We start from the raw sequence: 27,639 nt of genomic DNA, 5'->3' as shown, positions 1-27,639 counted from the left end.
CAGAAACACTCTACATTTGTAAATTTTTATTTTCAAGGTTCTACAGATTTTTGTTCTGTGATAAATACACTAGTTATTACTACTGCTATACTAGCTAATTTTATCGATTCTGCGATATAAATCAATTTTTTTAATTCACAAAGAAAGTATCAATTTTTATGCCGCGAGTATCGATACATAAGTCCCATTCAAATCCCCCGTGTTTACCCCCGTTCACGTTGCAGGAAGAGCGTTTTGGTCAGGCAGCCGCTAGTGTCGCTGTAGAGCAGCCAACGTCAACTGGCCCTCCCCCAAAGCTTTTAGTCTGGCCCGCAGAATAATCATGAATTCACAAAATCAAGCTAAAACAAAAGCTGTCGGTTTGTAGTCTAACTGTTTATCTTAGGTTGCCGGCAATCTGAAAATGTTGACAAATTCTTGTAAACCTCACTGCTGGCTGAACAAACCAAACTCTCCGCTAGAGCGGACAATCTGGAGCTACTTAATATGCACGTGAATGACGCGATCGTTATGTTCGAGTGATGATGTAGATTATGCTGATTGTATTATTTTGCAACAACATCGTTTCATTGCAAATGAGGCATACATGAGGAGTGCATAGCCTGCTTATCAGTCAGTCATCATTAAAGCTGGGCTTTTGGCTTTTCCACTTCAACTTTTTGCTTCAGCCTCTTTGACAGTGACATGTTTAACGGCCTTTCTTTCTGCAAGCATTTTCCACCAATCATGATGCTGCATACTACAATAATTTTTCCATAATCAGACTTTAACCATCACTCCTCAGTGAACTGCCTCCTAGTCTGAGATCTTTTTCTAGTTAAAGAGCCAGTTATCATTAGGGAGTTTCCATGTTTTTTAGAAGTTTGCTCACACTAATACATGTAAAAAAAAATTTGCATTAATTCAGTAAGAAAGTGAAAAAGAATATGCGTATTAGGTATAAATTAATTTTGTTTTCTTTTATTTGAAAGTCCGGCCGCCAGAGTGCTTAGAAAAATTCTGAAAAAAATGTAGTTGATAGTAGATGATCCCTGCTGTAGACTCTCTGTCCAGTCAGAGACATATATTGTGTAATTGATGTTTTCAGTTCAATTAATCCAAGTAAATGGAACACTCACAAGATGTCACCAAAATCACTCTGTCCCCTTTAAATCTTTCAGAAAATGATGTAAGTGTATCGAATTATATCGAATCGTATCGTTTGCTGAATATCATGATATATATATCGTATCGTGAGCTGAATATCGTGTATCGTGAGATTAGTGTATCGCTACAGCCCTATTAGCAATATGTGTGGTTTTGGCCCAAATGCAGCATGTAGACAAAATCTACTGTATACCAAATACCTGGATGGTCCGACGCATAATGGAGAATTTATTTTCTCAATCAGTGACAGTCTGTCTGCATACAGCGTTCGTTGGTAGTATGTAGTAGGTAGTTCTGAATACGGCTGTATTTTCAGCTGTTTTTGTAAATGTTAAAGATGTTTTTATAGAACATTCAATTTTTGTGAAAAATGAGGTGATGGTTCATCTGACCGAACTTTTCACTTAAACGATAAGCTGCAGCCTCAGAATCGGAGCAGCAGACACAACTCGGGTACGCAAAACCATAGCTGGTCTTCCCTACAGTCGGGACGGTCTGCAGCTTCCTGGAGTCTTGTAGTCAGTCAGGTTATAGGTTTAGGAACATTGTGCCTTGACATTTTAGTTATTTAGGATATTTTCCTTCTGCCTACATTAATGAGGAACAACTGAAGAGATGCAGAATGGTGTGCCTTTACAGGAAAGTTTTTTTTTTTTTTTTTTTTTTTTTCTTGTTTTTTTTTTTAAAAGCCAAACACTAGAGGACACTTGACAGATGATTATTAAAATATTTCCCCAGCCTTCCCAACCGCGTGGCAGAACAAATGTAGACTGATCAACATGTTTGATTTTTGTATGTTACGTTTGCACTAGAATCTTGGTAAATATGAATTATCTTGTAGTTCGAGCTGTGATCAACCCACAGTGTTTGTCTTCTGTAATTTGCAAATGTCACTTTTATCAAGACATAGTGCTTCCCCAGCTGGCAGCTTTCAATGTCAGCAACATGAAAGTGTTTGACACTAGAAATATTTGAACTTGAGTTCCCAGAATCTGATTCTCTACACGCTTTACACAAACCACACCAAAGCGATTTTTAAAAGAAGGTCCAACATTTAGATTTCACTGGACAGGTGTCTCCGTCACAAATTGCTTTTCAGTAAGTTCAGATGTCTTTTCCTGTGGGCAGGAAAGTGTCCATACCTAAAAGATTTTAATTTGGGCAAACACGGTAAAACTACATGATGTTCCTCTCTGTTGCACATTGATTTATGCTGATAATATGTGGGTTTTTGTATGAAATCCTGCCTTGTGCAGCTTTAATGAGTCCTGCATTTCAGCGTGAGCAAATGAATAGTGCCTCCTAAATAATTCTCTTTCATGGATCAAAGAACTCGGCAAAAGTGAATATGCTTGCCACAATCTGAATACTAAAGTCGGAGTTTGAATTATACTACACTTCAATCATAGAAAAAGATTGGCATATCATGTTAATGGTCAATTTAACAGATAAAATAACTTATTTTTTTCAAGTGTAATGTACTGTTGTTAATGACCTGGATAATCTTGTTTGAAGTATTGGTGCACTGTCTGCTTTGTTGAATGAGGCAAGGGAACGTGCGTTTTTCCCAGGTTTTATCAAAGAACATGGCCATCAAGAGAAATGGTAGAAGTTTGTAAAGAAATCGAAGAACTCACTGCTACGTTGTCAAAATTAGTAGGCACACAAACTAGCATTACAAAATGTACATTTAAAAAAATAATATTTCATGGTTAAAGTAAGCATATTCAACCACAACATCCTCAGTAGGGCCATTTTCAATCCAGACTGATACAGACTGATTACTATTTAGACTGGAATCTACAGTTTGTGTGCCTTGCTTGCAAGATTGAACTGTGCTCTTATAGCTTCAACAAAGCCCTGTTTCCTTCATGTGCTTCAGATCTAAACGAGTGTCTCATGAACAACGGCGGCTGCTCTCACATTTGCAAAGACATGGTGATCGGCTTTGAGTGTGACTGCACGCCGGGACTTCAGCTCATAGACCACAAGACCTGCGGAGGTAGGTGACCTTTACATTCAAGCCATTTGACGAAATATTTGCATTGGTAAATAGTTTATTTTTATTTTTTTATTGTATTGTCAGATTATTTTTTTTTATTTAAATAGCATTGTAGTTTAAGATAGCATCAATCGTAAATACACACGGATTACCGTATTTTCCGGACTATAAGTTGCACTTTTTTTCCTACTTTGGCTGGTCCTGCGACTTATAGTCAGGTGCGACTTACACTACCGGTCAAAAGTTTGGGGTCACTTAGAAATTTCCATTCCACTCCATTCCAGACACAATACCTGCTGAGATCAGTTGTATTGTTTGTTTTAACCAGGGCAGCAGTTTTCAGATTACATTATGTGCTTACATAATTGCAAAAGGGTTCTTGACTGTTGTAGAAAGAAGTGGCTGAAGAAACACTTGAAATTCATGCTTTTTGTCTTTTTTGTCTTTTCCAGTTACATTTAGTTTCATACAGGTTGTAAGCCTATTTGATCATAGACATGTGATTCAGTGAACCCAGTTTAGTCAGTTTAGTGTAAGCTAAACATTGGCAGCATTTTCAACATTACCATATATTTAGGACTCTGGCTCCATTACATTTGTTTTCAGGAGACAAAATAAACCCCACCACTTATTGTTGTTCACTGACATACTTTTGTTTCTTGGCAGCCATAAGCCTCAATTGTTTGAAAAGTAGATCAGACAGAACGGTCTGCTTTAAACATCATGGGGCTCAACATGAATCCCAAATCGCAATGTCCTTGTCAGGTTATTGTCCTGGATGGTTTGAAAATAAAACCTCAAGACTGGAGAGAGACTGAAGATGGGTTACTGCGTTTCTTTCTTAGAAAGCCCTAATCCAACGGGCTGGGTCAGACATACTGTAGGCTGGTGTTGTGACTCGGAGATGTTTGACTTCTGGCTGGTCCGTGTTCTTATTGTGCACTTCTGGCCTCTGAAGGGTTCAGTGTGTAATGGGATTGGATGTGTTTATTTTTTTTCTAAAAGTAGCAATCGTCTTGGTTATGTTAGGGAGGTACTGAGCCGACACGGTTTCATTATTGAGCCAATCTTGGCCTCAAGCACCACTTTGGACATTGAGAAATGTGTATAATCCCATCTGGAATGCACCCCACTGGTAGGCGCTTAATCTGCTCCCAGGTATAAACTACTAAACTCCTGATTTACATTTGATTGTGATGAGGGCATCTGGCTAAAGAGCATTCTGGCAAAACCTCAACCAGCAATTATAGTTGGGTATAATTTTCACTTTGTGTATCCCAAGCTCACATCGGTTTACAATCTCATACAATAGCAATCCAGGGAAAAGTAATTGTTTAAAAAAAAAAATAGAAATCTGTATTTTTGTGTTTGTAGCAGAGCAGTGTGCAAATGTCTGATTACCCAAATTGAAGCATTGAGCGGGCTTGATTAATTAAACATGTCACATACCAGCTGTATTCCCCCTGTGTTCTCTTCCTCATCCCTCCCTCTTCTTTTCGTCGGTCTCTCTGTGTGCAGACATCAATGAGTGTGTGAACCCCGGCATCTGCAGTCAGATCTGCATCAACCTGAAGGGTGGGTACAAGTGTGAATGCCACAACGGCTACCAGATGGATCCGACCACCGGCGTCTGCAAGGCTGTCGGTGAGTCAACAGCCCGGAATACAGTGCAACTCGCTGAAATGTAACAGCTCTCATCTTTTATGATGCACAGTGGGGAATTATTACACCAAATGTTTACTGTTTTTTTTTTTTTTTTTTTTTTTTCTTTTTCTTTCTTTAGTCTCAGGCTTTTATACTTTAATTTCTGCTCAAGAAAACTCAGTGAGCCACATCAGGCTACTGTCAGGCTGTTTTGGCTTGAATGAATTTAGAGATAAAAGGCTGGTGCATTGTAGCGGGTTGTACTGAGAGGTGCCTCGAATATTTTGTCCACCCATTTATGTGGGCAGATAAAATATAAAGTGGTTGAACATGAACTGAACATTTTGACCTTGGCTGTTGTATTACGCCGCATAGATGGGTGAATTCTCTAAATGGGCATTTGAGTGTACGTATAATGCAGCTTTCTAGTCATGAACAAAAGACCCAATTAACCAAAATGCCTTGGAAAATGATGGGTTGTCATAGAATTGTTGTGCTAATTTACTAATCTGGCAATGCTCTGTCACATGACTCACAAGCTCCCAAAGTCTATTTTTGTGTTTAAAGGGGTGATAGAATGCAAAACCGATTTTTACCTTGTCATAGTTGAAAAATGACAGTTTGGTGGGTAAATGGGACATGAATAGAACCTCAAAATCCCATTGACACCTCTTTCCTCTGCAAATCTCACAATTTGAAACTGCTGCTGAAAACTGGCAAATCTGAACAAAGCTAAAAGTTGACGTCAACTTCTCAATTCCTCCTCATTTGGCTCTACCTTCTATCTTTGTAATGCCCCAAAATTTACATAGGCCACTAACTGATCTGAGGTCAGTTAGTCTTCTAAATCTAGGTCGTGCAGATCTCTGCTATTCCATTACAAAATTCACTTCTGAGTCTTTTTTTTTGTACTATGTAAAGCTCAAATATTGGCCGTTTCACAAAAATTGATGGCTAATTGCAAATTTGGTAAGACCATGTCGGACTTCACGAGCTCCACAATCTGCCGGGACAAGTGGTGGCTGCTGGCCGGGTTTGCTGCCTTCCCGGTCGGCCTCTCCCCCTTCACAGACCCGCTGAGCTGGAGCTCTCATGATCTCACACACGAGCTGTGCAGTGTACTTTAGAAAAGAAGAAAGTTTGGAGGTTTTGCAAGGATATTGAAAATTAACCACGGTCGTAAATGCAGTGTTCCAGATTGTACAACTGAATAGCCTACTGGCCCAGAGAAAAGTGTTTAGGAATGGGAGTTGTTGATCTAACGCAGCGCCTCAGAGGACAGGCTCTCCTCTCCCCGCGCTTACTAGCTATGAGGTGAGTTGTGATTCTTTGGAGGGTTTTTGTCGCAAGAGAAACAGCACTAGTTATAATGAAAGTGTCGAAACGTGTGGGTGGTCTCTAATGTATTGTGTGAGTGGTTCCTCAACCAATCAGCACACAGTTTATCTAAATATTCATGAGCATACCATATTTGGAAGAAAAGCGGTCGTTCCAAATGGAGCCATTACACAGGGATGCATAAGGTCAAAAAAAATAGCACCTGGGCCATTTTCAGCCCAACCAATGTTAAATACTTATTAGGAGACCTTAAGGAACAGTGTGAAATACCATATATAATCATTCTATCACACCTTTAAGATTAAATTACAGCTCTGGTCATAGATGAAGTAAAGTTTAAATAGTGGTGGGTCGTCTTTCAGCTCAATACTTAAACAGGCTCCTTGAAATGAAAATCCAGATTTTCTGAATCTGCCAAAATTCAGATTTCAAAGAACGATATCCTTTTCTTGGATACCCCACTGGTCTCATTAAGAACATAGGCTGACCTGATTTTATGTCTCTTAAAGATCTCCTAAGATAAGGGTTTCTAGGTTGTAATAAAATAAAATGTGGAAAAGTATTAAAGGACCTGCATAGGTAAAGTCATTAGCATTTTATTAACGAATTTGAGTAATGGAAAAAAGTTATCAATATATGATAACCATTCAAATATCATCAGAGAGGCTCGAGGTGGGGATGCCATTCTCTAGTCTGGTGATCACATGCAGTCTGATTGTTTCTGCAGTAAAAGGACTTTATTGTGTTGCCCGTTGACAAAGACCATCATTGTATCCTTGAGCATGAAAGTAGTTTTTTTCCTATTGATTTGTCCTTGATCCAATCCTATAAACGGTATTTAAAACATAATTTCTCTTCTATCACACTATATTAATATTCAGACATTGGGTTGCTCTGTTCAGATTCTGAGTGACATGAAGACTCCAAAAAGAAGAGCCCACACTCTTTAACTAAGTGTTGACCATTTGATAAAAGCTTTTTTTATTTAGAGATGTTTTTAAAAGGTTTTGAAATGATCCAGCATCAGCAGGTGGAAGAGAGCAACCTGAGGTACAGTATGAAGACTTGAGCTGTAAACCAAGCCTTCCCTGTCCTCAGGTAAGGAGCCCTCCCTGATCTTCACCAACCGCCGGGACATCCGTCGCCTGGGTCTGGAGAGGAAGGAGTACACTCAGATTGTGGAGCAGCAGAGGAACACAGTGGCTCTGGATGCCGACTATAACCAGCAGATGATCTTCTGGGCTGACGTGGGCCAGAGGGCCATTTATAGGTACACACACCACACAGAAGCATGTGAAGGAACACCACTAACAGAGTCTCATCTGATTTGACGTTTCAATACGACGATTCCACTTTTTCATTCAAGTAGAGTTTCACGTTTTCTAACATGATAGAAACATGGTGGCTGCATGAAAGCAGTGACCCATAATTGTCAGTATAAAGAACTGTTACCTCCTGAGCAACTCCAAAACAACTGTGATCATTCTTTCAAAGTGCATCTAACCTTGGTGTCTGTCTACTGGATGGATTAAGATGCTATTTTTAAATCCATTGTCTGCAGAGAGAGAGATTCCTACTGGTCTTGGTGATCCCCTGACATTTCCTGTAATGCCACCAGCAGGTCTCAACATATTTTAGAGCTTGTCATGAAATTTGGTACACACATCCGTGGCCCCCTCAGGAGGAATTGTAATCACTTTGGTAATCCCCCTGACTTTTCATCTAGTGCCATAATCAGGTCATTTTAATTTGCCAAATACCTGCAAAACTAATGACATTTCAATCATCCTCAGCTGGACTCTGTTTAGTGCTGATTAGCAAATGTTAGCATGCTAATGTTTTAAACCAAGATGTTAGCATTAAGCTCAAGTTTTGGTAGAGTTATCTGAACCACTAACTTTGCCTGAAGTAAGGCATCCATATTTTCCTGAGATTTAAAGGAACTTGTTGTGATAGCAAAGTTAGACATATCCAACTTTTTTTATATCAGGCTTTTTTTATATTAGACTTTTTGAGGCACGATTGGTTAAGACTTTGCCCTGCATTTCTTTCTGAAAAATGTTATTTAAACTAATGTGGCCATGTGAAGATTCAACTGATTCATGTTTAATTGTCAGTCTTGATGGATGATATGAATCAAAAATTTTAGTGACATGGTCTGCTTTTTATTTTTATTTTTTTCTCCTCCTCAGCACTGTGCTGGACAAACGAGGGGAAGTCGGCATCCACAGCAAAGTGATACAGAACATCCAGACTCCTGTGGGAATCGCCGTGGACTGGATCTATAAGCACTTGTACTGGTCTGATCTCGGGACCAAAACCATTTCTGTAGCCAACTTCAACGGAACCAAGCAGAAAGTTCTGTTCAACAGAGGCCTCAAAGAACCGGCATCCATCGCAGTAGATCCGCTGTCTGGGTGGGTGGAAAGCTTGTTTTTGATTTCAGGTGAAAACCTTTAATTTCCATTTGACAATGTACATTTACAGGTCTGTCTGTGTGTTGGTCCTGTAGGTTCCTGTACTGGTCTGACTGGGGCGAGCCAGCAAAGATTGAGAAATCTGGTATGAACGGAGTGGACCGACAGGTTCTGGTGGCGACTGATATCCAGTGGCCTAATGGAATCTCCCTGGGTAGGATCTCGCACACACGCGCACACTCCGTTTAGTTTTTTCTTCTTCTTGTCTTTCAGCTTATACACAAACTCATTTTGTTAGTGTTTACATTTAATCTGCCAATTAAATGTTGTGCCATAGGTTATTAAAATAACTCTGCTCCTGAAATAAATTGAATTCTTTTCTTTTTATTCAACACCTGACCAGATCATATTTTATAATGAAATGCTCTCCTTTGTTCGGTCTTTTTTTCTCTTCCTGTGTTTGCATCCCCCACACTGTAGAAAAGCCATCGATTTTTCCTTAATGACATTTTGTATTGATTTCAATGTCTTTTCTCTCCTTGTCTCATCCTGCCATGCCTCATCTTCTTTCTGTACTCTTCTGCATTCTTTCATCCCCCTATTCCTTAACTCCCTGTTCTCATTTCTTCTGTCAACACTTTTGTTATTCTCCCTTGTATCACTCCTTTCCTTTGTTTCTTTTCTCCCATTTATTATCCATTCTTCTGTTATTTCTTCCATCTCCAATTTCTCACCTCTTCTCATCCTCTCCTGTTTCTTCTCCCCCAGATCTGATCAAAGGCCGGTTGTACTGGGTTGACTCTAAGCTGCACATGCTCTGTAGTGTTGACCTGAACGGAGACAACCGGAAGAAAGTACTCCAGTCTCTGGACTACCTGGCTCATCCCTTTGCTCTCACGGTTTTTGAGGTACAGCTGCCGTTATAGTCTCATTTTCACACACAACTCTTCATTTTTTTATATTTTATTTTCTGACCAACTAAAGGTGGCACACAGGTTATGATTGTCATTTAGTCTTGGCTCATTGAAACAAGTTGGACAGAAACCGCAGTCTGGGTCAGTTTGACAGTCTGGGGATAAAATCGTTTAGGGGTTGTCTAGTCTCGCATTGCAACCGACCTTCCTCCGCAGCACTGCGGAGAAAAACGAGCTCTGTTTTATTGGCATTTCTTTAAACCAATCCCAATAGTCTTGGGCTGGTCTAAGCGCTGGACAGAACATGTATACTTTCTAAAGTTTTAAGTCGTGCAACAGAAAACTCCGTTTGGACAGATAGTCTAGCTAGCGGTCTGGATTTATCCTGCAGAGATCTGAGGAGCAGTTAACCATAGTCCTCAGAAATCCACCGGAGGTTAGAATTCCAACACAAAGAAAGCAGAAGGTGATGGACATCCGGACGAAAATGAGGGACATCCGGCGTCAACGGAACAACAAATGAATCTTCGTCAATATAGACAAGGGGCTGTCTAATTGTCTTCTGATCAATATAATTATTGTATTCGTTTCTTACGACAGGAATCAGGACCCTCAACATATGTAAAACAAAACTAATAAACAGTAGCCCTGAGGACCATCATTCTATGTCGCTAGTCCCATGACCGGTCCTGAATCAGGGCTAAGCTACATTTTTGTGCAGATTCAAAGCTCACTTTGAATGTTTACAGTCCTCCCCCTTTTAATCCAAAATGTTGTTTTCCGTTCGTATCTCTGACTTCTCTGTAGAGATTGCAGTATAATTAAGCACGGCAAACTTTTTGGCAGTGTATTTTGCTGGCTGCCTTGCAAATGTGACAATAATCAGTTGTGGGTGGGTTGCCAGTGGTGTTGTCTGCATTTACTCGTCCAATATGTGCTTCTTTCTGGCTGCTGTGATCAATCTACGTTGATGGAAAATTTAGAACATTAAGAATAGCTTGCAATTTGCATTCTTCTAGTGAGCACACAGCTAGTTAAAGCATGTAAGCTTAGTTTATGTAAGCTGTTTTCTAGTGAGGGGATTAATTCATGGAAAGCAGATACACTTGGTGGATCGCTAGCCTGATGTCGTCCTACTCAGAGTCTAATCAGAATAGGAGTCTGATGCTGCTCCATTGGGCTGTTATAATGGGGTGTGTTTCAACTGAACAAGGTAAGAAAATGCCTCTGCACTCAATTGGATAGACCTACAACCAATCGGAGCAACGGAGTATGTGACATCTGATAAATTAAACTTTTGCCGACTCCCGTAGGAAGGACTGCAAAAACATCTTTCCGATCGACAAATGCCTTGATCGCGGTTCTATGTTCCTCTTTTAAAATGAATGTGCTGTCTGTTTTCTATAACTGACGCGGTGGCGGAATCTACTCATTGCAATTCTCCAACAGCAGCCATCTTTGTTGTAAACGAATTCAAGCCAAGCGCTCTGTTGATCATCTGTCGGTCATCGTATAAAGCCCGCCCTGACAATTTGATTGGTCCAAACAGCTCTGGTTTGAGCATAGTTGCTCCACAAGGGATCAAGTCCAGACTGAACTTCCCGACCTCAAATGTTGTGGGCGGGGCTAAGTTTGGCTGGCATCCAGGCTAGTGGATCACGCCTTGTATCTGAAAACTAGTTTTCTAATATCAAGTATCAACAATGATATCTGCTGGTTAAAATCTGTACTCTTCATATAGTATATGCATGTATAGGTCTTTCTTGCATGTAATCCATGTGGATTATAGAATCGTGGACATGTGGCTCTCTCGCTGTCTCTCTCACCTACACCCACTCACTCAACTGCTAACTCGCTCTCACTCAGACAGATGACATTTATTCACATGCAGACGCTTGTGCTTAACATGCAGCTCATGTCTGAACACTCTGTAGTGCACAATGTTACTAACTGTATACGGTTGTAACAATTAGAAACTTTTAAAGCCATTTTTGCGTCTTACTTTTTCCAGATGATAGAAGTGTGATCTAACTAATCAGTCCATGAAGCGTTTAAGGTTCAGTGCTCTCATCACATGCAGCATCGGAGGTGCTTCATGGGAAAAATCTTCTGCTGCACAGGACGTTCCGTGTTTTTGGGGATAAACCTGAGAAGAACAGGATTAACGTGTTAATGTGAGCAATTAAAGCCACCAAGGCTGAAGAGACCAAAACAGAGCGCAATCTAAATCGGTAGAAAATCCAAGTGGAGACGTTGATTTGACAGACAGCGGTCTCTGCAACGTGTGAAGTGCAGGAACAACACACACATGGTCCTGGCACACAGTTGGCTGAATTTGTGATGTAGTCTTTCCATCCCCATTTAACTCCACGAACATTTTTTTTAAAAAGCCAATATTGGTGAACCTCTGCTCAATCTCCTCCTCACTCTGTTGTTCAGATAGGAAATATAATTTGCAGGGAAAAAGGCTATGTGAGGTAGTGTAAGATCAATGTCTTTGAAAGGATTTATTACTGAAGAAAGATTTGATTATATTGTATTTGCATAATATAATAAATACCACTGACAAAATAAATCTTAGTTGACTTAAGACCAAAATGGCCAATTACTCAACTAATTTAGAGGGGACAGCCCTAGTGCACTTTAGCCTTGTCGGTTATTTTTTTTTTCTATAGAGACGGCTTCAGCATTGTAGTTACACAAGCTTTTAGCTATTAATGGGAATGTAAGCTGTATTTTTTTTTTCTGTCCTCTCTCCAGGATAGAGTCTTCTGGACAGATGGTGAAAAACAAGCCATCTTTGGCGCAAACAAGTTCTCAGGCTCGGACGTGGTGACGCTGGCCAGCAACCTGAATGACCCCCAGGACATCATAGTGTACCATGAGCTGATCCAGCTGTCGGGTAAGAAGCTGCTGGGACGGGAAGCGAGCAGAGAGGCGAGAGGAAAGGATGGACGTTGTTGTGGAATGTTTTTTGAGCCAGAAAATCCTATTCATCATTCCTGTAGGCTAAGTGACATCACCGCAACCTCAAGTTATAAAAGATGTTGCGGACTTTTTTTTAACAGTAGCTGCAGTTACTTAATGAAGGTTAATGGAGAGAGTTAATCAGAAATGACTGTAATTATAGTCATAATTTACACAGGTCTACTAGCCACTGATTTATGGAAGGAAAGGGCAAATAGTTTTTTGCTTTTTAACAAAATAATGTTGTCCTCTAGCTATCAGTTGGATTTTGCTGATTTAAACTTGAAAGTTCAACTTTTAAGCTCTTGAGTTTTAGCATTTGCAATTTCATACCAACTGAGCAAAAGGCTGTGTGATACGATTGAACACAAGCTAGTAAGTGGACTTTTTAATTGTGAATCTGCTGTTTCCAAGGTTAAAGTTAAATTTCAAACCCGGGTTCTTTGTTACACATTTCAATTTTGAGCTCTTTCCTCTGCCATTGAAATCTTCTTGTTTCACTTTGTTTTTCTTTAATTTTGGATAGCAACAGCGTGTGGTAAAGTCCTGCATGTCGGTCTGACTGCCCGGATTTAAAATGTTTTTGTGTATGTGTCAACCAATACGTGACAAGCAAAAGAGGTTGGCGAAGACGTTATCGTGCATTGTGAGAGATTAGCCTGTTCAGCACTGACTTAACACTAGCACCTCCGGGCATTTTAGGCATACGATAACCGGCAAGTCTGCCGCCCGACAGCGTCTGCATCTTTTTGTTATGGCTGATGGGCTATCAGCACATCGACCCTCTCCATCTCTATAGCACTGCATTAATCTCCTATCGAAGCAAAAACACACGCAGCCCCTCGCACACTATTCATAGCCAGATAGCTGATGTAACCGCCGACAACTGCTGTACTCAGCAATGTACAGTAATGTGTGCTATTTAACTACATGTACAGGCTCATCTATTGATTAGGCATGTCCTTTTTTTTTTTTTTTTTTTCCTTTTCATCCAGCCGTCCCACATCCAGGTAGCAGGGATAGAAATAAAAATTTTTTTGTTCACCTGCTACTGTGGCTGGTGGATTCCACAATCTACCAGCCACTTTCTTTGCCTCTTTCATGTGAAAAATAATACAACCAGATCTACAATACTCAAGGGGAGACCGAAATCTAGATGTGACGCCGCCTTCATACACATACGGCTGTGAAACGACCGGAAGTCATTTATTTCCTATGGAGATTCGCAGACCCCATGCGAATTGCGGCGTGAAATGAATCGTGTCCGTTGGTCATCATGATGCGTTTAAATTTGAACTCTTACGACGGGCAACAGACGGTTCCTATCAGACAATCTGAGCAGAAGTTAGCGTTGCTATGGTACTGAAACAAATTTGAATTAACTTTTAAAAAATTACTATGTTGTTGTGTAATCGATTTCATTTTGGAGTATAAGAAAAGTTCTTCGGTTCAGAAACAATGCATAGGATACTTGCTATGGCTAAGTTGGTTAGCAACAGACATCGAACTATTGACATTATACCGCTATATCCCATTTAACCGACCTGACGTATCAACATCCTGGGCAACTTCTCTCCACCCAGCAGCCAGAGGTCATAGAGAATTGGACATTCGGACACTGACTGAATTAATAGTTCTAGTCTCTCTGCCATCTTCTTCCGACGCTTTCAACTGTGTAATACGACGTACACTGGGGGCGCGTTGCGTATTACGGAGCTGATTTCAAGTGCCAGTGTGAAGGCGGCGTAAGGAGGCAGGTTGGGTTGGTGGATGGGTCCAACAACTCAGAACTTTCAGCCAGGAGACCGGGGTTCATAGCAGAGCTGGTGAACTGCCACCGATGAGCCTTCTAGGGGGATGTAGCTCCCTGCCCCCGCTGTGGTGTACACACACACACACACACACACACACACACACACACACACACACACACACACACACACACACACACACACACACACACACACACACACACACCTTTATTTATAGTTAGATGGGATGAAGGATTTCTGTGCTACAACTTGGATCGCCCATTTTCCATATGTTTGTCAAAGTACTGAGAGCTACTGACTCTTGTGTGCAGGTCCTAACTGGTGTGCAGAGAAAGGTGCAAACGGAGGCTGTAGCTACATGTGTCTGCCTGCGCCGCAAATCAACAAACACTCCCCCAAATACACCTGTGTGTGTCCAGAGGGACAGGAGCTGGCTGCTGACGGCTTACGCTGCAGACCTGGTGAGTCACAGCACCACAGTGGTGAAACCGATTTTATTTACTTGCATGTATTAATGTCATGTTTACACCTGAACCAGGAGCACACATTTGCAACGTGCAAGCTACAATTTTCAGTACATAATTTCTCATCCCATTAATTTTGGTTATCACCACTGATTTCCCAAATTGATTTAGTTAGGCATGTTTTATTTACAATACATTCTTTCTTGGATATAAATAAGATTCCCAGAGAACTAATGCTGTAATTTTTTACAAAGAGTCCTTTTAACATTATTAAAAGTATAGTAATGTTTACATTAAGAATTGACCCCAAATAAGAATTAAATGTACTTTTTTTTTTTTTTATAAATTTTTTTTTATTGAACAAACACACTACCGCAGCCAACAAAATGAAGTGCAACTCTGCAGACTTTACAGTCAGTGAGTATCTGTTGACCAGAAAGAAATTGACATGGATGGTACCAATGGTAGCATTAGGTAGTCTTTTTATTTTTTTTCCCCACATGATAGTGTTATCTTTCCTCCTAGCTTTAAAATGGAGGCAGTTCAAATAGATATTGGAATCATTCAGTATACACTACTTCATGTTCTTCTGTGGATCTGGGGTCATCTTGCTTGTTTGGCTATTTTTAGCTGAAACCTTAATAATCCATAGAGAATTATGACCGTATATAGGGACAAATCTGGACATATTTTTACACAAATGGGTCGGGTTAAACCACCAAACGGATGGTAAACCTGTAGCTGGCAATCGTGTTTATGTGCATTTTAATTGCTAGACATCCTGTGCATTCCTCCTTGCTTCATCTTCCCTTTACTGTGCTGCCTGCCTCAAATGGGCCTCTTCTTAAAGAATTGATTAAAAAGAAAAGGCTAAAGAGAGATGGGCTTTCACAGGGGATCCCCCAAAACCGAATCAATTCTAAGAAACCAAATTAATTCATCTTAATTCTTTGGGTGGAACTGGCTTTTAAAGCGTTTTGTCACTCCCTCCCTTTTTCCTCTGCTTCTCAGCCACTCAAGCATGTTTCCTTGGTGTTAGTGTTCCCTCTGTGAGTCTTGACTATCTGTATCCATGCCAGCCGCAAACCCAGCTGTCTGTTTGTGTTAGTAGTCTGACAGCTGAACAGTAGCTGAGTCAGTTAGTGTTTTGATCCAGTTTTTTTTATTTATTTTTTTCCCGGTCTCTTTTGCAAGTCTCAACACCGTGCTGCTGCACATCTCAGCTGCAGCTCTTTGTTTGAAAGTGTCTTTGTGGTCTCATCCTGACAGCTGAGTTGTGTGGGTTCCCGAGATTGATCCTTCTTGAGGCCTTGCTCCCTGTAGCTGGCCTGGCTCACAGTCGGCTCTCCAGGTCATCCCAAAGGTGTTGGATGATTGAGGTCAGGGCTCTGTGCAGGATAGTCAAGTTCTCCCACACCAAACTGGGAGAAAACCATTTCTAAATGGACCTGGCTTTGTGTTCAGTGTCATGTTGAAACGGGAAAGGGCCTTCCCCAAACTTAGGTCACAAAGTTAGAAGTACACTTTTATCCAAAATTATAGTTGCATACAGTAGCCTTAAGATTTCCTTCCACTGAACATAAGTGGCTGAGCCCAAACCATGAAAAACAACCCCAGACCAAAAGTACAGTGTAACGACGGAGGTGTCCTCTTTGGCAGCAAAACCAATTATTTCAGTGTTATCCTGATTAACTGGATAAAATGTTGGCCCATCCAGTCAATGCATTTAATCCACTTGGATCATAGTCCATAGGAAATGTCATGTAAATCTTTGTTGCCAAGAATGAACCCTTAGGGGAGCTCAACATGTCAAAATTAAAGACATGTCCGCAAATATTGAAAATGTTTAAACTGAAGAAATTATTTGCACTTATCCTCAAGCTGTTTGACTCTCTTTTTCGTTTCAGCTTGAGAAGTGCAAATAATTTCAAATTTTTTAATATTTGCGGACATGTCTTTGCCATTATTTTTGCACCAAACTGCAACTCGGCCCTCCATCAGTCTCTTTTTCTTTCCTGTGAAAAGGTTGTTGGGGAAATGCTGCCCCCCCCCCCCAATCTACTCTGTTCCAGTTGTTTTTGTCTTTAGCAGCCCAGCTCCTTTCTGCGCTCCCACAGATTAGCCTTTTCATACTCAAGCAGCATCGGATAGGAACCTGACAGCTGAATTCTGTGCACATACTCTCCTAATTGGACTCAAACTTTAGACCGAGACGCTGGTGCACACAAAGTACTGGAACATCTCCCAAGCAACTCTCTGCTCCGTCCTCCTGCCCTCCTGAATGAAAGTCTGCCTAGTTAGCCTGTTCACTTTTCTTTAAGACTTCTGTTCTTTACTTTCCTTGATTTCCAAGTGAGAACGGAGCGTCTGTTTCCTGAGTTTCTTGACCGCTTGTCTTTTTATTTTATTTTATTTTTCCTGCTCCATTTATATCTGCTTCAAATGGGTTTGTCTGGCTCATGTTGTATATTGGTGGAATAGGTAACTTCAGAGTTCCTCTATTGTAAATTAATTTGGACTATCCTGATGTACAGGGAAAATTCTGACGGTACTTACTGTATTTAAAGTATCATTACAACTATTTATAACCTGGGGCTTATTTTGCAGTAGCCAAGGTTTTACTGAGAAAAAACAAACCGCCCACCTCTTTGTCCCTTTTGTCCTGAATTATAAAGTAAAGCTGTACAGTTAACTGATGCTTTAGTTTGACCTGGTTTGTTCAGTCTATGTGACCAGTGGTTTAATGCAATTTCCCAAATCTCCATTTTTATTTTACCACAACAACCAGTTCTATTTGAATCGTTGAAAATTTCCCAGATACAGTAAGGGTGGTAGGATGAGATGAACTCTGTACGCCAATAAAAGTCTGCCAGCTCTGTATCAGGTTTTACAGCCTGCCTCGTCTACAGAAATGTAATGGCCTTTTATATAGCAAACGTCCGTGCAGCCTGACCCGCCTCCTTATGGCCTGTTTGGGAATCTGGAGCGGCCTCCAGGCTCTTTACAGCCGCTGGGATGACTGAATGTACCACCCAGACTGTGTTTTGTTTTTTTTCTTTTTCCTCTGCATAATTTCATGCAGCTTGTGTGTCTCTTCTGTGTGCGAGTGCATGGTTCCAGGTTGTTTCTGAGCATTTGGATTAATGCAAACTTGTTTCAATCCGCGTGCGTGTGTGCGTTAGTGTTTACATGTGAGAATAGTGTGGGAGAGGTTAAAGAGGGAATGCCTGTCACTTGCTGAATGCTCCTCCACCTTCCTCCGAGTTGGGCTGTAGCCAAAAGACTCTCAGCTCTTTACTAAACCTCAAGCTAACATATTTATCCCATTTTACAGCCATTGCAGCTGAAACAAATAGAACTGTAATGCATTGTGCAATTGCAGCTTTGACTGGCTCTAATCTTGTTAGTAAAAGAAAGTAATAAGCAATGCGTTCACTTCAGGGTTGAACCTGAAACTACCAGTGAGGGATTTATATAACAGCCTTTAGAGGCAACTGCAGAGTGTTTTACTTCAGGCTAAACCATCTCAGGCTGAAATACAGGATGCTGTTGGGACTCCAGTTTGTTTTTATTATTCATCATTACTCTGACCTATCTATAGTTTTAGATTAAGGGTTTCACAGTGAGGTTTTGTCCATATCTTAAAGCTCAATTCTGACTCAAAAATGCTAATCAAATACAAATAATTTCCTATCCTTATTTGCTTTATTTAGTTTTAGCTTTCAGCAGTCTGGTATCCCGTGTTATTTTTCACTGTTTCTCAACAAAGTCTCTCTCTCTCTCTCTCTCTCTCTCTCTCTCTCTCTCTCTCTCTCTCTCTCTCTCTCTCTCTCTCTCTCTCTCTCTCTCTCTCTCTCTCTCTCAGCCGCCCTGTTTTTTCCTATGAGAATGTTGTATGTTTTGCTTGGCTTTGTAATCTTAATATGATGAATTGTATAATAAAGCGGCACACACTTTTTGGACTGTCTGTTCTCAAAGGCTATACAGATGAAAAATGACAAATAGATTATGAGGAGAATGAGAAAAGAGGGCTTCAAACCTTGGCCCTTGTCTCACATGGTCATTGTCGGATTGTGTTTCTGACAATCTGAGGTTGGGGGCTGGCTGGCTGATCCCCGCTGACGTTGGGTGGTACGCCCTCCGTCACCAGTCAATCACAGGGCTGACCCAAAAAGGACGCATTCATACCGAGCATCCGGTAGGAAACATGCAGGCACAAGACAAACCTACAAACTCCACACAGAAGGACCCCTTGCTGTGTGGTGACAGTGCTATCAATTTACCACCGTGTAAGGTGTCAGTTCTCAGTGTTGGTATAAAAAAATAACTTCAAATTGAAGTTGAGGGGAGCACTACTGTGTGGGGGGATAAAAAATTGTGGCTCCAGAGGACCTGGTGAAGTCTGATAAATTGCTTCAAGTGAAGTCTGTTAAGTTAGGAGTTCAATTACTGCTTCTACTAAATCAATTTTGATCTTTTTTGTCTTTTTAAAAGTCCAGTGTGCGTCCGACAATGTTATAGGAGTGCAATGACGCACAATAGTGTCCTGTAGGTGAAGGTTTTGGAAACTGTTAGGCTGTTCAGGCTGTGCTTACTGTTGTATTGGTTGTCAGTAGGTATTTACCTGTAGCAGTAAGCCTTTCCAACTCCTACACAGGAGACCTAACGGCCCTTAGATTTTACAGTAAACAGCCTCACTGCGCTGCCTCTGCTAATCAACGCTGCATTGATTCGCCTGAAAGGATTTTATTGTTGCTGCAGCCGTCTGTCGTGGTTGTACAGAAACTGATAGAGGCGTTGTGATCAATACAGTTTACTGTGCGATGTGGCTTTACACATTTTTTGTTTTTTTGGAATGTTCTCTTACTTTTCCAGCTTTTGTGTACATCTGGCTTGATTGTTAACGGCGAGGAACCATAAGGGTTGTCTTCATGTCAATCTGTAACACTGCTGCGGTTTGTGTATGCTGCCTATGGTGTCAATGACTGTTGGTTTTGTCTTGTCTCTTGGCTCAGTTATTGCTTCTTTCCAATTATACAAAATGGATCCTGCTTTCATCAAGCGTTTATTTACAAGTTTAGTCTCCAGAGATCTGGTCTATTTTCAAAGAAGGCCTACTTTTGTGTGTGCAGTTCAAAAATGGGACAAGTTCTGTAGCCGGTTTTTGTTTTCAAAAGGATGACTCTTGGCCCTCTCTGTGACAGAACATTCTACCAAAGGTCCCTCAAAGGAGGATGGAAAAGCCTTGATACAGCCCCCCCCAGGTAAAACCATCGGCTGTTGCCTGCACCGCTGCCGTCTCTGACTCTCTCTAAAGCATGTTGGGCTTTTTCAAAAATGAAATAACATTTACAGTTTTCCTCCCTTACTGTGGATTCAGGAGGGGCTTTTCATCTGACATCTGTCTTTAATTGTTTTTGGCTGCAGCCTTAGAAGTTTATTTGCCTTTTTCTTTGCCACATTTACCCTTGAATCATTCCTTTCTTAAATCTACTGCCTATATTAAACTGTAAAATCACTTGTGTCCACCGTGCCTTATTGAGATTTTTAACCTTCTGGGTTGAATGTCTTTTTCCTGTCAAACCTATCTTTTAATGATGGCTTCTGGCTGTGCTTGTGTGTTAGTTGACGGTTACATTCAGATGTGTTTATAGGCCTTGGTGCACTTCTAATAAGTAGCCTGAGGTTTTCAATCGGTAATTCCATTCCAGCAGTCTTCTGGTCTATTATTTAGGCAACAAACGGCGCCACTAAACATTATACTTCATGATTTCATTGCCCAAAGAATGATGGAACTGTAGTAGCCAAAACTCAAAAGTGCTGCATATGGCTGTAAGAAATCTTGCTTTACTGGTGTGATTTCTAGTAACGGATTGTTTGAGGCTACAGTTTCCTTTTTTTTTTTTTTTTTTGTTTTATGATGGGGTTTTGAGATTTAATTTCTTTATCTCACTGCACAAATGTTTCCTTTCTTACTTTCTACATGTTTCTCTTTGGAAACATGAAAGGTATTGTGGAGGATTTTCCCGAATTTTAGAAAAGAACCGCCCTCTGTACTTTATGAAAAAATGCACATGCGCAACACTCCCGCTCCCGAGAGGGAACGCCTATTAAAGGTGTGCACGAGAGTGCACTGTTTACAAGTTGCTGTCGGCATGGATCATACAAGCCTACTTTCCAAAAGATTTGCACTTTTTCACAAATTGAGATGTGTACCGTGTGTGCGCAGTGCGTGACTTGTGCCAGGGCTAGCATCGCTAATCATAGCTTACATCAACTTTTACTAGCAGTGATTTTAAATGGATTTCTCCAAATAGCCAAACTTTACCTGTGGAGTAGAAACTTCTCGACTGAGGCATCAGTGGGAAGCCCCACCTGTGCTTTTAGCGCACGCCAGCGTGTGAAATATTTTCCCAAATGCTTCAATGAATGGCTGAAACCGTAGCTCAAGCTCACCACACATATACACCTGAAAGCTAGGGACGTGTACGTACAACGGCCTTACGTAAACATATCACCAGAATGATTGACAACTAGGAGGACCAATAGTCTTGATGATCCACCCGGAAAAAGAAAAGGGTGAGGCTATTTGCACCCCTGGTACAATTAGCAGTATATGCTATTTGTACCGTAGTGCAATTAGAAATGGGTGAGGCTATTTGCACCCCTGGTACAATTAGCAGTGTATGCTATTTGTACCCTAGTGCAATTAGAAATGAATGCTATTCGTACCCTGCCGGTGCACACAGCAATGTGTTCTATTAATACCCTGTCTGGTACAAATATCAATGTATGCTATTTGCACCCTTGTGCATTTACAGTACCTTGGCATATATTTAGTTATTCATACTACTCATGTATTACACCTTTTTGGAATATTATCGCCCTGACATTCTTACCTTAACCATAACAATCCCACTTCTCTTGCCTAAAACTAACCAACCCAACCAGAGCAGGCATATTCATGACTTCCCCTACCATCCTACGAAAAAAAAATCTTGTTCGCGGGTCCTGACTTGCGCAATTGCATGCAAATTATCCAATCCAAATTTAAAAAAATAAGCTCACCACACAGGGGAATCAAACTCCTAACTCCCATACCATAGGTAAGCGTACTAACCACTCACCTAGCAGTTCTTTCAGGAGGTTGAACAACGGTTTACCACTTGGTTTCTTAAAGCCTCGGTTGCTAGGTAACCATACTGTATACAATAAAATAGGTACTTTCACTGAAGACAGCGCAACTGTAGTATCCATTTTCTGCTAGAAATTCAATTGCTATAAACTTTAGAGACAAAACGTTAATATGCCAGTTTCTGCGGTCATGGGAGATGAACGTCCGCCATGATTTCGGTGCACGCAAGCAACGTTTTGTTGTTACGTCACAGGGTGTAAATTGCTCAGCTGTGTGGCCGAGGCTATTCGTACCGGGGGTGCAAATAGACACTCCGAAAAGAAAATCCTCCACTATACCTTTTTTTAAAACATGAATTGTGATTAAATCCAAAGAGAAAACAAACACAGGCTGTGTGCTGTGATCGCAGTATAGTTCTGTATTCCATGTTGTGAATCCAGTACATTTCAGGTCTTTTTTTGCTTTTATCACACCTGCTGAGCCCCTGAGGTGAGACCAGAATCTAAACTGGGAGGCTGATACCACATTTTAATTAATGATTTTAGTGCATGGTATTTAGTCGGGCCTAACCCACGTATGGGCTTTGTGTCCGTCTTAGGTCAGATTTCTGGCTTGACTTCAGCTGCATGTTGATCAACCTCTGCCTCAGAAGGTCGAAATGTGATTAGAATGAAGTGTTTGCTCACTCTGCCCTAATCCTCTGAAAAATGCAGTCGGTGAAGGAGTTCCACATAGAAACGGGGACTTTAATCAGCAACACGAGGAGCACAGACAAAGTTTGCTGATGAGATCTTGTTTGTGTTGGATTATAGCACTTGTTCTCATGACTTTTATTCAGTTAGTTGGACCCTCGTTTTTGTGTTCATGCCAGAATGTTGGAAAAAGCTGTCTGCTCTCTTCTCTCCACACATGGAACGCTGTGGAGGATGCATCTCCACAGGGTGTTGACCATTTCATGTTTTGATCTTTAGTTACTTTAGGATGAGCTGGTGAGGAAAGGTTGTCTGCATATCAAACCACAGTTTAGCATCTAACTCTGTGCTGGCAGATGTTTGTCTGCAAGCGCAGCCCAGGAGCAGCACCTAGTGGTAGCAACAAGAAAGTGTCCCAAATCACCAAAACCATTCTGGATCAGCGAGAGTTCCACTATGGCTCTTGTTAAAAAGTGTTATAGTTGTATTACTGTGAGACATGCAAAGTCTGTGAACTCGGCAAAGACCACCAGGGTGTCCAATCAAGTCCTGATACTATGGTTAAAAGGTTAGAGAAGAGACCCATATTTAAAACTTATGTAAGCAGGTGGATGCCTAAATCATTGTGGAAGTAGAATGTATGGTGTATTTGTACAGTTAATTGTTGACATTGTTTGTCTCGATCCTTTTCTTGGCTGAGGGGCATGTCGATTACGTCGCCAAGCCTTTTGGCAGCAGAGCAGACAAGCTGGCAGGAAGAACCCAACTTAACAAACCGTTTATTTGTCCTGAAGTCTCAGCTTGATTTCAGCCAAGCTGTTTGCCATTCATGTCACTCACTCGTCGCTGACACCAAAACCCTGCAGCCTGCTGCATCAACACCCTGAGACTGGAGGATGACGACGATCCAGGGAAAAAAAAAAAAAACCTTTTCTTTACACAGTGCTGTACCAACGTTTAAGTTTGGAGCCAATGTCAAATTCACAACTTCAACCTGGCGGGATGTGAAAATGAATTTAGATGAGATTTACAGCAGCTGACATTTTCCCAGAATGAAAAAAGTGTTTTTGTTTTTTAACATTTGGCATTTTATTTTGAATCCGCTTAGTTTGCGATCATTGTGGCCCCTCAGTATCCCTCAATAGAGACGTCCCTTGCCTTGAGGCATTTTAGATCAGCCCGTCATAGTAATGCTCCAGCACGCAAACCAGCCGTCTTCTTGACCCGCCCAGCCCCACTCTCCTCCCTGGCCTCCCTGCCTCTCAGGACAATGTGCCAGTCAAACTTGTGACTAAACCTTCTTCCCTTAACATGTTGAAATGCGTGTGCATTCTCAAACTAAACAAGTAGAGGTTTAAAGTGTTGACCTGTGGTTTTGTTTTTTTTCAGAAGCCATGAGCACATCCATCCAGGTGAACTCCACAGCCAGAGGGTCTGCTGCTGCCTGGGCCATACTTCCTGTCTGTACGTAGCTCTCTCTCTCGCTCTCATCCATCGGCCATGGCTTGGTTACCTCAAATAAGTAATATCTGTCTAAAGTTAATCATACTATATGTGCATTCATGCAGTAATTTGTGGAAGCCAGGGTTTTAAGGGTATCTGTGTGTGCTGGTCATGTATTCCGAACACCACTATCACATACCTATATTACCCCGAAGATATTTAATGGGCTGCATAGAAACACGCACAAGTACAGCCTATCTGCCCTCCTGCCCTGATACTGGATGATCTGACAGTTTGTCCCTTTGTCTCCCCCGACCCCCACACACACACACACACACACACACACACACACACACACACTCAGTGCTGCTGGCGATGGCAGCGGCAGGCGGCTACCTGATGTGGAGAAACTGGCAGCTGAGGAACCAGAAGAGCATGAACTTTGACAACCCCGTCTACCTGAAGACCACCGAAGAAGACCTCAACATCGACATCACCCGGCACGGCGCCAACGTGGGTCACACCTACCCTGCAGTGAGTAAACGACCAAACCACCTGAGCATGGAGCATCATGGGTAAGAATGGTCGACAAACAACCTCCAGAGGCTGGATGTACTCATCCCAAAACGCACTTGTCTCCCATCAATAATTCTCAGTAGAGAATATGTGAACTGGAATGCACAAAGTGCTACACACGGCACCCTGAGAGCCCTCTTAAATGATAAAAGGATAAAAAATAAAAATAAAAAATCTGGTGCTGTAGAGTTTCTGAGCAGCCATGCAGTTTAAATTAATTTCATCCTGACACGGGATGGAGACTGAATGTCAATGAGCTCTCCTCTCACCCTGACCTTGTGGCCTTTAGTAATCCTTGGTGCACTGTGGGCCGTCCACAGAGCCCATCTCTCTGTACACAGATTAAAGAGATTAACCTAAACCCGGCCAGAGCCACGAGAGGGACACTCACCTCTGCCGTCTCCAGCTGCAGCAAACTGAACACAGAGAAACTCATTTTTTTACATTTCCCTTTTTGTTTGCATGTGTAACCCAGGAGATGCGGCGTGTTGCTAAATGAACGTTGGAGGTGTTGGTAGCGGTGTGTTGACGTTGGCCAGAGCCAGGCTAGTGGTTTCTCCTTGCATTCAGTCTTCACTCAACTCAAAATAAAATCTTTTTCTCTCCTCCCCCTCCCTCTCTCTGTCTCCAGATTTCGATAGTGAGCACAGATGACGATTTATCGTGATTGCCGGAGCGTTGCTTGGCGCCACGTTGTTCCCATGCCGACGGTTGTCCGTAGCAGCAGCAGCAGCAGCAGCCCTTACAGTACGACCACATGCCTTCTGAAGTGCATTATGTCATTGCCTCTTTAGAGAGGATGACTTGAGGAAATGTTATTATGTGAATACTACAATGAATTATGTGTCCATAACTGTTTTCACTTGGTACGTCCAAAGTGTTCAGGATTTCTTTTCCTTTTGGTCTTTATTATTTTCGGACCACAGCTTTTCTTTTCTTTTGCCCCTGCCCCTCTAAAGAAGTCTGCCATCTTTTCACAAGGGATGAAAGAAACGCAGCGAATTTCCTCAATTTGATCACCTCTTACTGGGCTTTGTGGGTTCAAACTGACAAGAGGACTGCGTACGTTTCAATCCAAACGGATCGACTCTGCTGGACAGGATTTAAAACTGGATCGGAGCTCTCAGTATCCGACGCGACGTGTGTTAAAGACAGCGTGAGACTTTAGATTATTATTCAGAGTACAGAGGGGTCAAGGGTCATCGGGAAGTGAGGCGTTCATGGGCAAACTATAAACCAAACTTTGTCTTGCCTCCTCTGATCCAACAGGCTCAGATGTGTTAATATTTATGTACGATCATGTTTTGGGCAGCAATATCTAAGATGAAATTTCTTTTATTTGCTAATTTTATTTAATGTGTTTTCTTTGCAATGGTACCTCCTGGAGTGCATTCTTACAAGAGTTTTTTTTCAGCCAGTGCGTTGTTGTTGTTGTTATTATTATTATTATTATTATTATTATTATTATTATTATTATTATTATTATTATTATTATTATTAGCTGGGTAAGCATAATTATGGTGACAGCATTTGTAAACATTGTAAATATTTACCCATCATCCCTCAGACATGACCGTCAATCAGGACTCTCTTCAATGCACTTTGATCAAATGTTCCTCCGTGTAAATAAAATTGTATACATTTGACTTGAAATACATTTTTGCTATGGTTGGGCATCGTACCAGGGTTAAAGATCAGAAGTATTTAACAAGAAAGAAAAGCTGAAAACGTGAAGAAAAACGCAACTCAATTTGGTAAAACTATTTTGTATGTTTGTGTGCTGTTGCTGTGAACTTTTTCTAGCCTTGTACAGTAAGGGGGATACTATTACAACTAAAGCTCTGTATCTGTGAAGAAACTGATTGGACCACTTGAGAAATAAAACCTAGTCCACAACATTGTTCAAAACATCGTCCTGTCTCTTCTAGAATGCATGAGAGGATCCACTATGAACAGCGCGGTCTACAAACTAGAACATGTAGCTTTGGTCTGGGACTGTTTTCATGGTCTAGGCCCCTTGGTTCCACAGAATCCAGTGATATTTAGACAATAGTAATTCCAACTTCAACATGACAATGCTCTCATAGGTGAAGTACACCGGTTCTTTGCTGTATTGGTTCCCTTTTTATGAAGTAATCTAAAATTAAAAGTCCTGCATTTAAAATCCTAAAATAAAAGAACATAAGTATTATCAGCAAAATGTACATAAAAGAGCTCTTGTGGCTGAGATATTACAGTGCCTGACAAGTCTTGTCGCTTATCGGAGTTGTAGGAACAACAAATTATAACTTGACTTGTAGTTGATAAATTGGAATCAGAAATGGCTTATATGAAAGGCAAAGTCTTCTGGATTATGCTTATTCTACCAAAATAGTCTTATCATTCATTGAGTTTTATAATTGAATTAGGACATGTCAGATTTGGCTTGGACAAAAGTCTTGTCTCATACAAAAAATACAGTAATGTACAGTAGAAGTTACTTTATTTTGAATACACAAACATGTTACAATAACCTCAGCATATGTAAAGTCACGGTGCCTTGGGGAAAAAGAAAACTAGCTTGGAGGATTCCATCCATACGTCTCTGCAATGACTCCTAACTTATTGATGAAGTCCTCTGGAATAAAATAGAAGGCAGTCTTGCAGGACTCCCAGAGTTCATCAGGATTCTTTGGTTTCATCTTCCAAGCCTCCACCTCCATCTTACCCCAGACATGCTCAATAATGTTCATGTCTGGTGACTGGGCTGGCCAATCCTGGAGCACCTTGACCTCCACTCTGCAGATCTCTTGCACGCCCCCATACTGGATGTAACCCCCCCCCAACCATGATTTTTTTCCCTCCACCAAACTTGACTGTTTTCTATGTGAATCTTGGGTCCATGCGGGTTCCAACAGGTCTTCTGCAATATTTGCGGCAATTGGGATGCTGTTCAATGGACGATTAATCAGAAAAATCAACCTTCTGCCACTTTTCAACTGTCCATCCTTTCACCAAGCTGTGGGCCTTTGCAAATGCAACAGTTTTTTTTTTTTTTTTTTTTTTGTTGTCTTCTGTTTAATGCTAGTTTGCGAGCATTAATTTGGCCATGGAGACCACCGCATGAGAGAATTCCACAAACTGTTCTCA

At 41.2% G+C, this 27,639-nt stretch overlaps 1 protein-coding gene across 3 annotated transcripts in view; it reads left to right on the top strand.

Annotated features, from left to right (window-relative positions):
- vldlr (very low density lipoprotein receptor) overlaps positions 1-26,409 on the top strand; it is a 60,108-nt gene extending 33,699 nt beyond the window's left edge. The window contains exons 9-20 of one of the 3 annotated variants that reach the window (XM_028600988.1): positions 3,029-3,148; positions 4,667-4,792; positions 7,229-7,400; positions 8,323-8,547; positions 8,643-8,761; positions 9,316-9,455; positions 12,222-12,363; positions 14,512-14,661; positions 19,869-19,928; positions 23,881-23,955; positions 24,299-24,468; positions 25,142-26,409. In XM_028600988.1, coding sequence (XP_028456789.1) covers positions 3,029-3,148; positions 4,667-4,792; positions 7,229-7,400; positions 8,323-8,547; positions 8,643-8,761; positions 9,316-9,455; positions 12,222-12,363; positions 14,512-14,661; positions 19,869-19,928; positions 23,881-23,955; positions 24,299-24,468; positions 25,142-25,177 — 1,535 coding nt within the window. In that variant the 3' untranslated portion in view covers positions 25,178-26,409. The remainder of the gene's footprint in view (positions 1-3,028; positions 3,149-4,666; positions 4,793-7,228; positions 7,401-8,322; positions 8,548-8,642; positions 8,762-9,315; positions 9,456-12,221; positions 12,364-14,511; positions 14,662-19,868; positions 19,929-23,880; positions 23,956-24,298; positions 24,469-25,141) is intronic. The other 2 variants (XM_028600990.1, XM_028600989.1) reach the window with 2 other exon arrangements.
- Positions 26,410-27,639: the final 1,230 nt, after the last annotated feature.

Source organism: Perca flavescens, chromosome 16, assembly GCF_004354835.1.
Source record: "Perca flavescens isolate YP-PL-M2 chromosome 16, PFLA_1.0, whole genome shotgun sequence".
NCBI classification, from domain to species: domain Eukaryota; kingdom Metazoa; phylum Chordata; class Actinopteri; order Perciformes; family Percidae; genus Perca; species Perca flavescens.
This window is presented reverse-complemented; position numbering and strand designations above follow the sequence as displayed.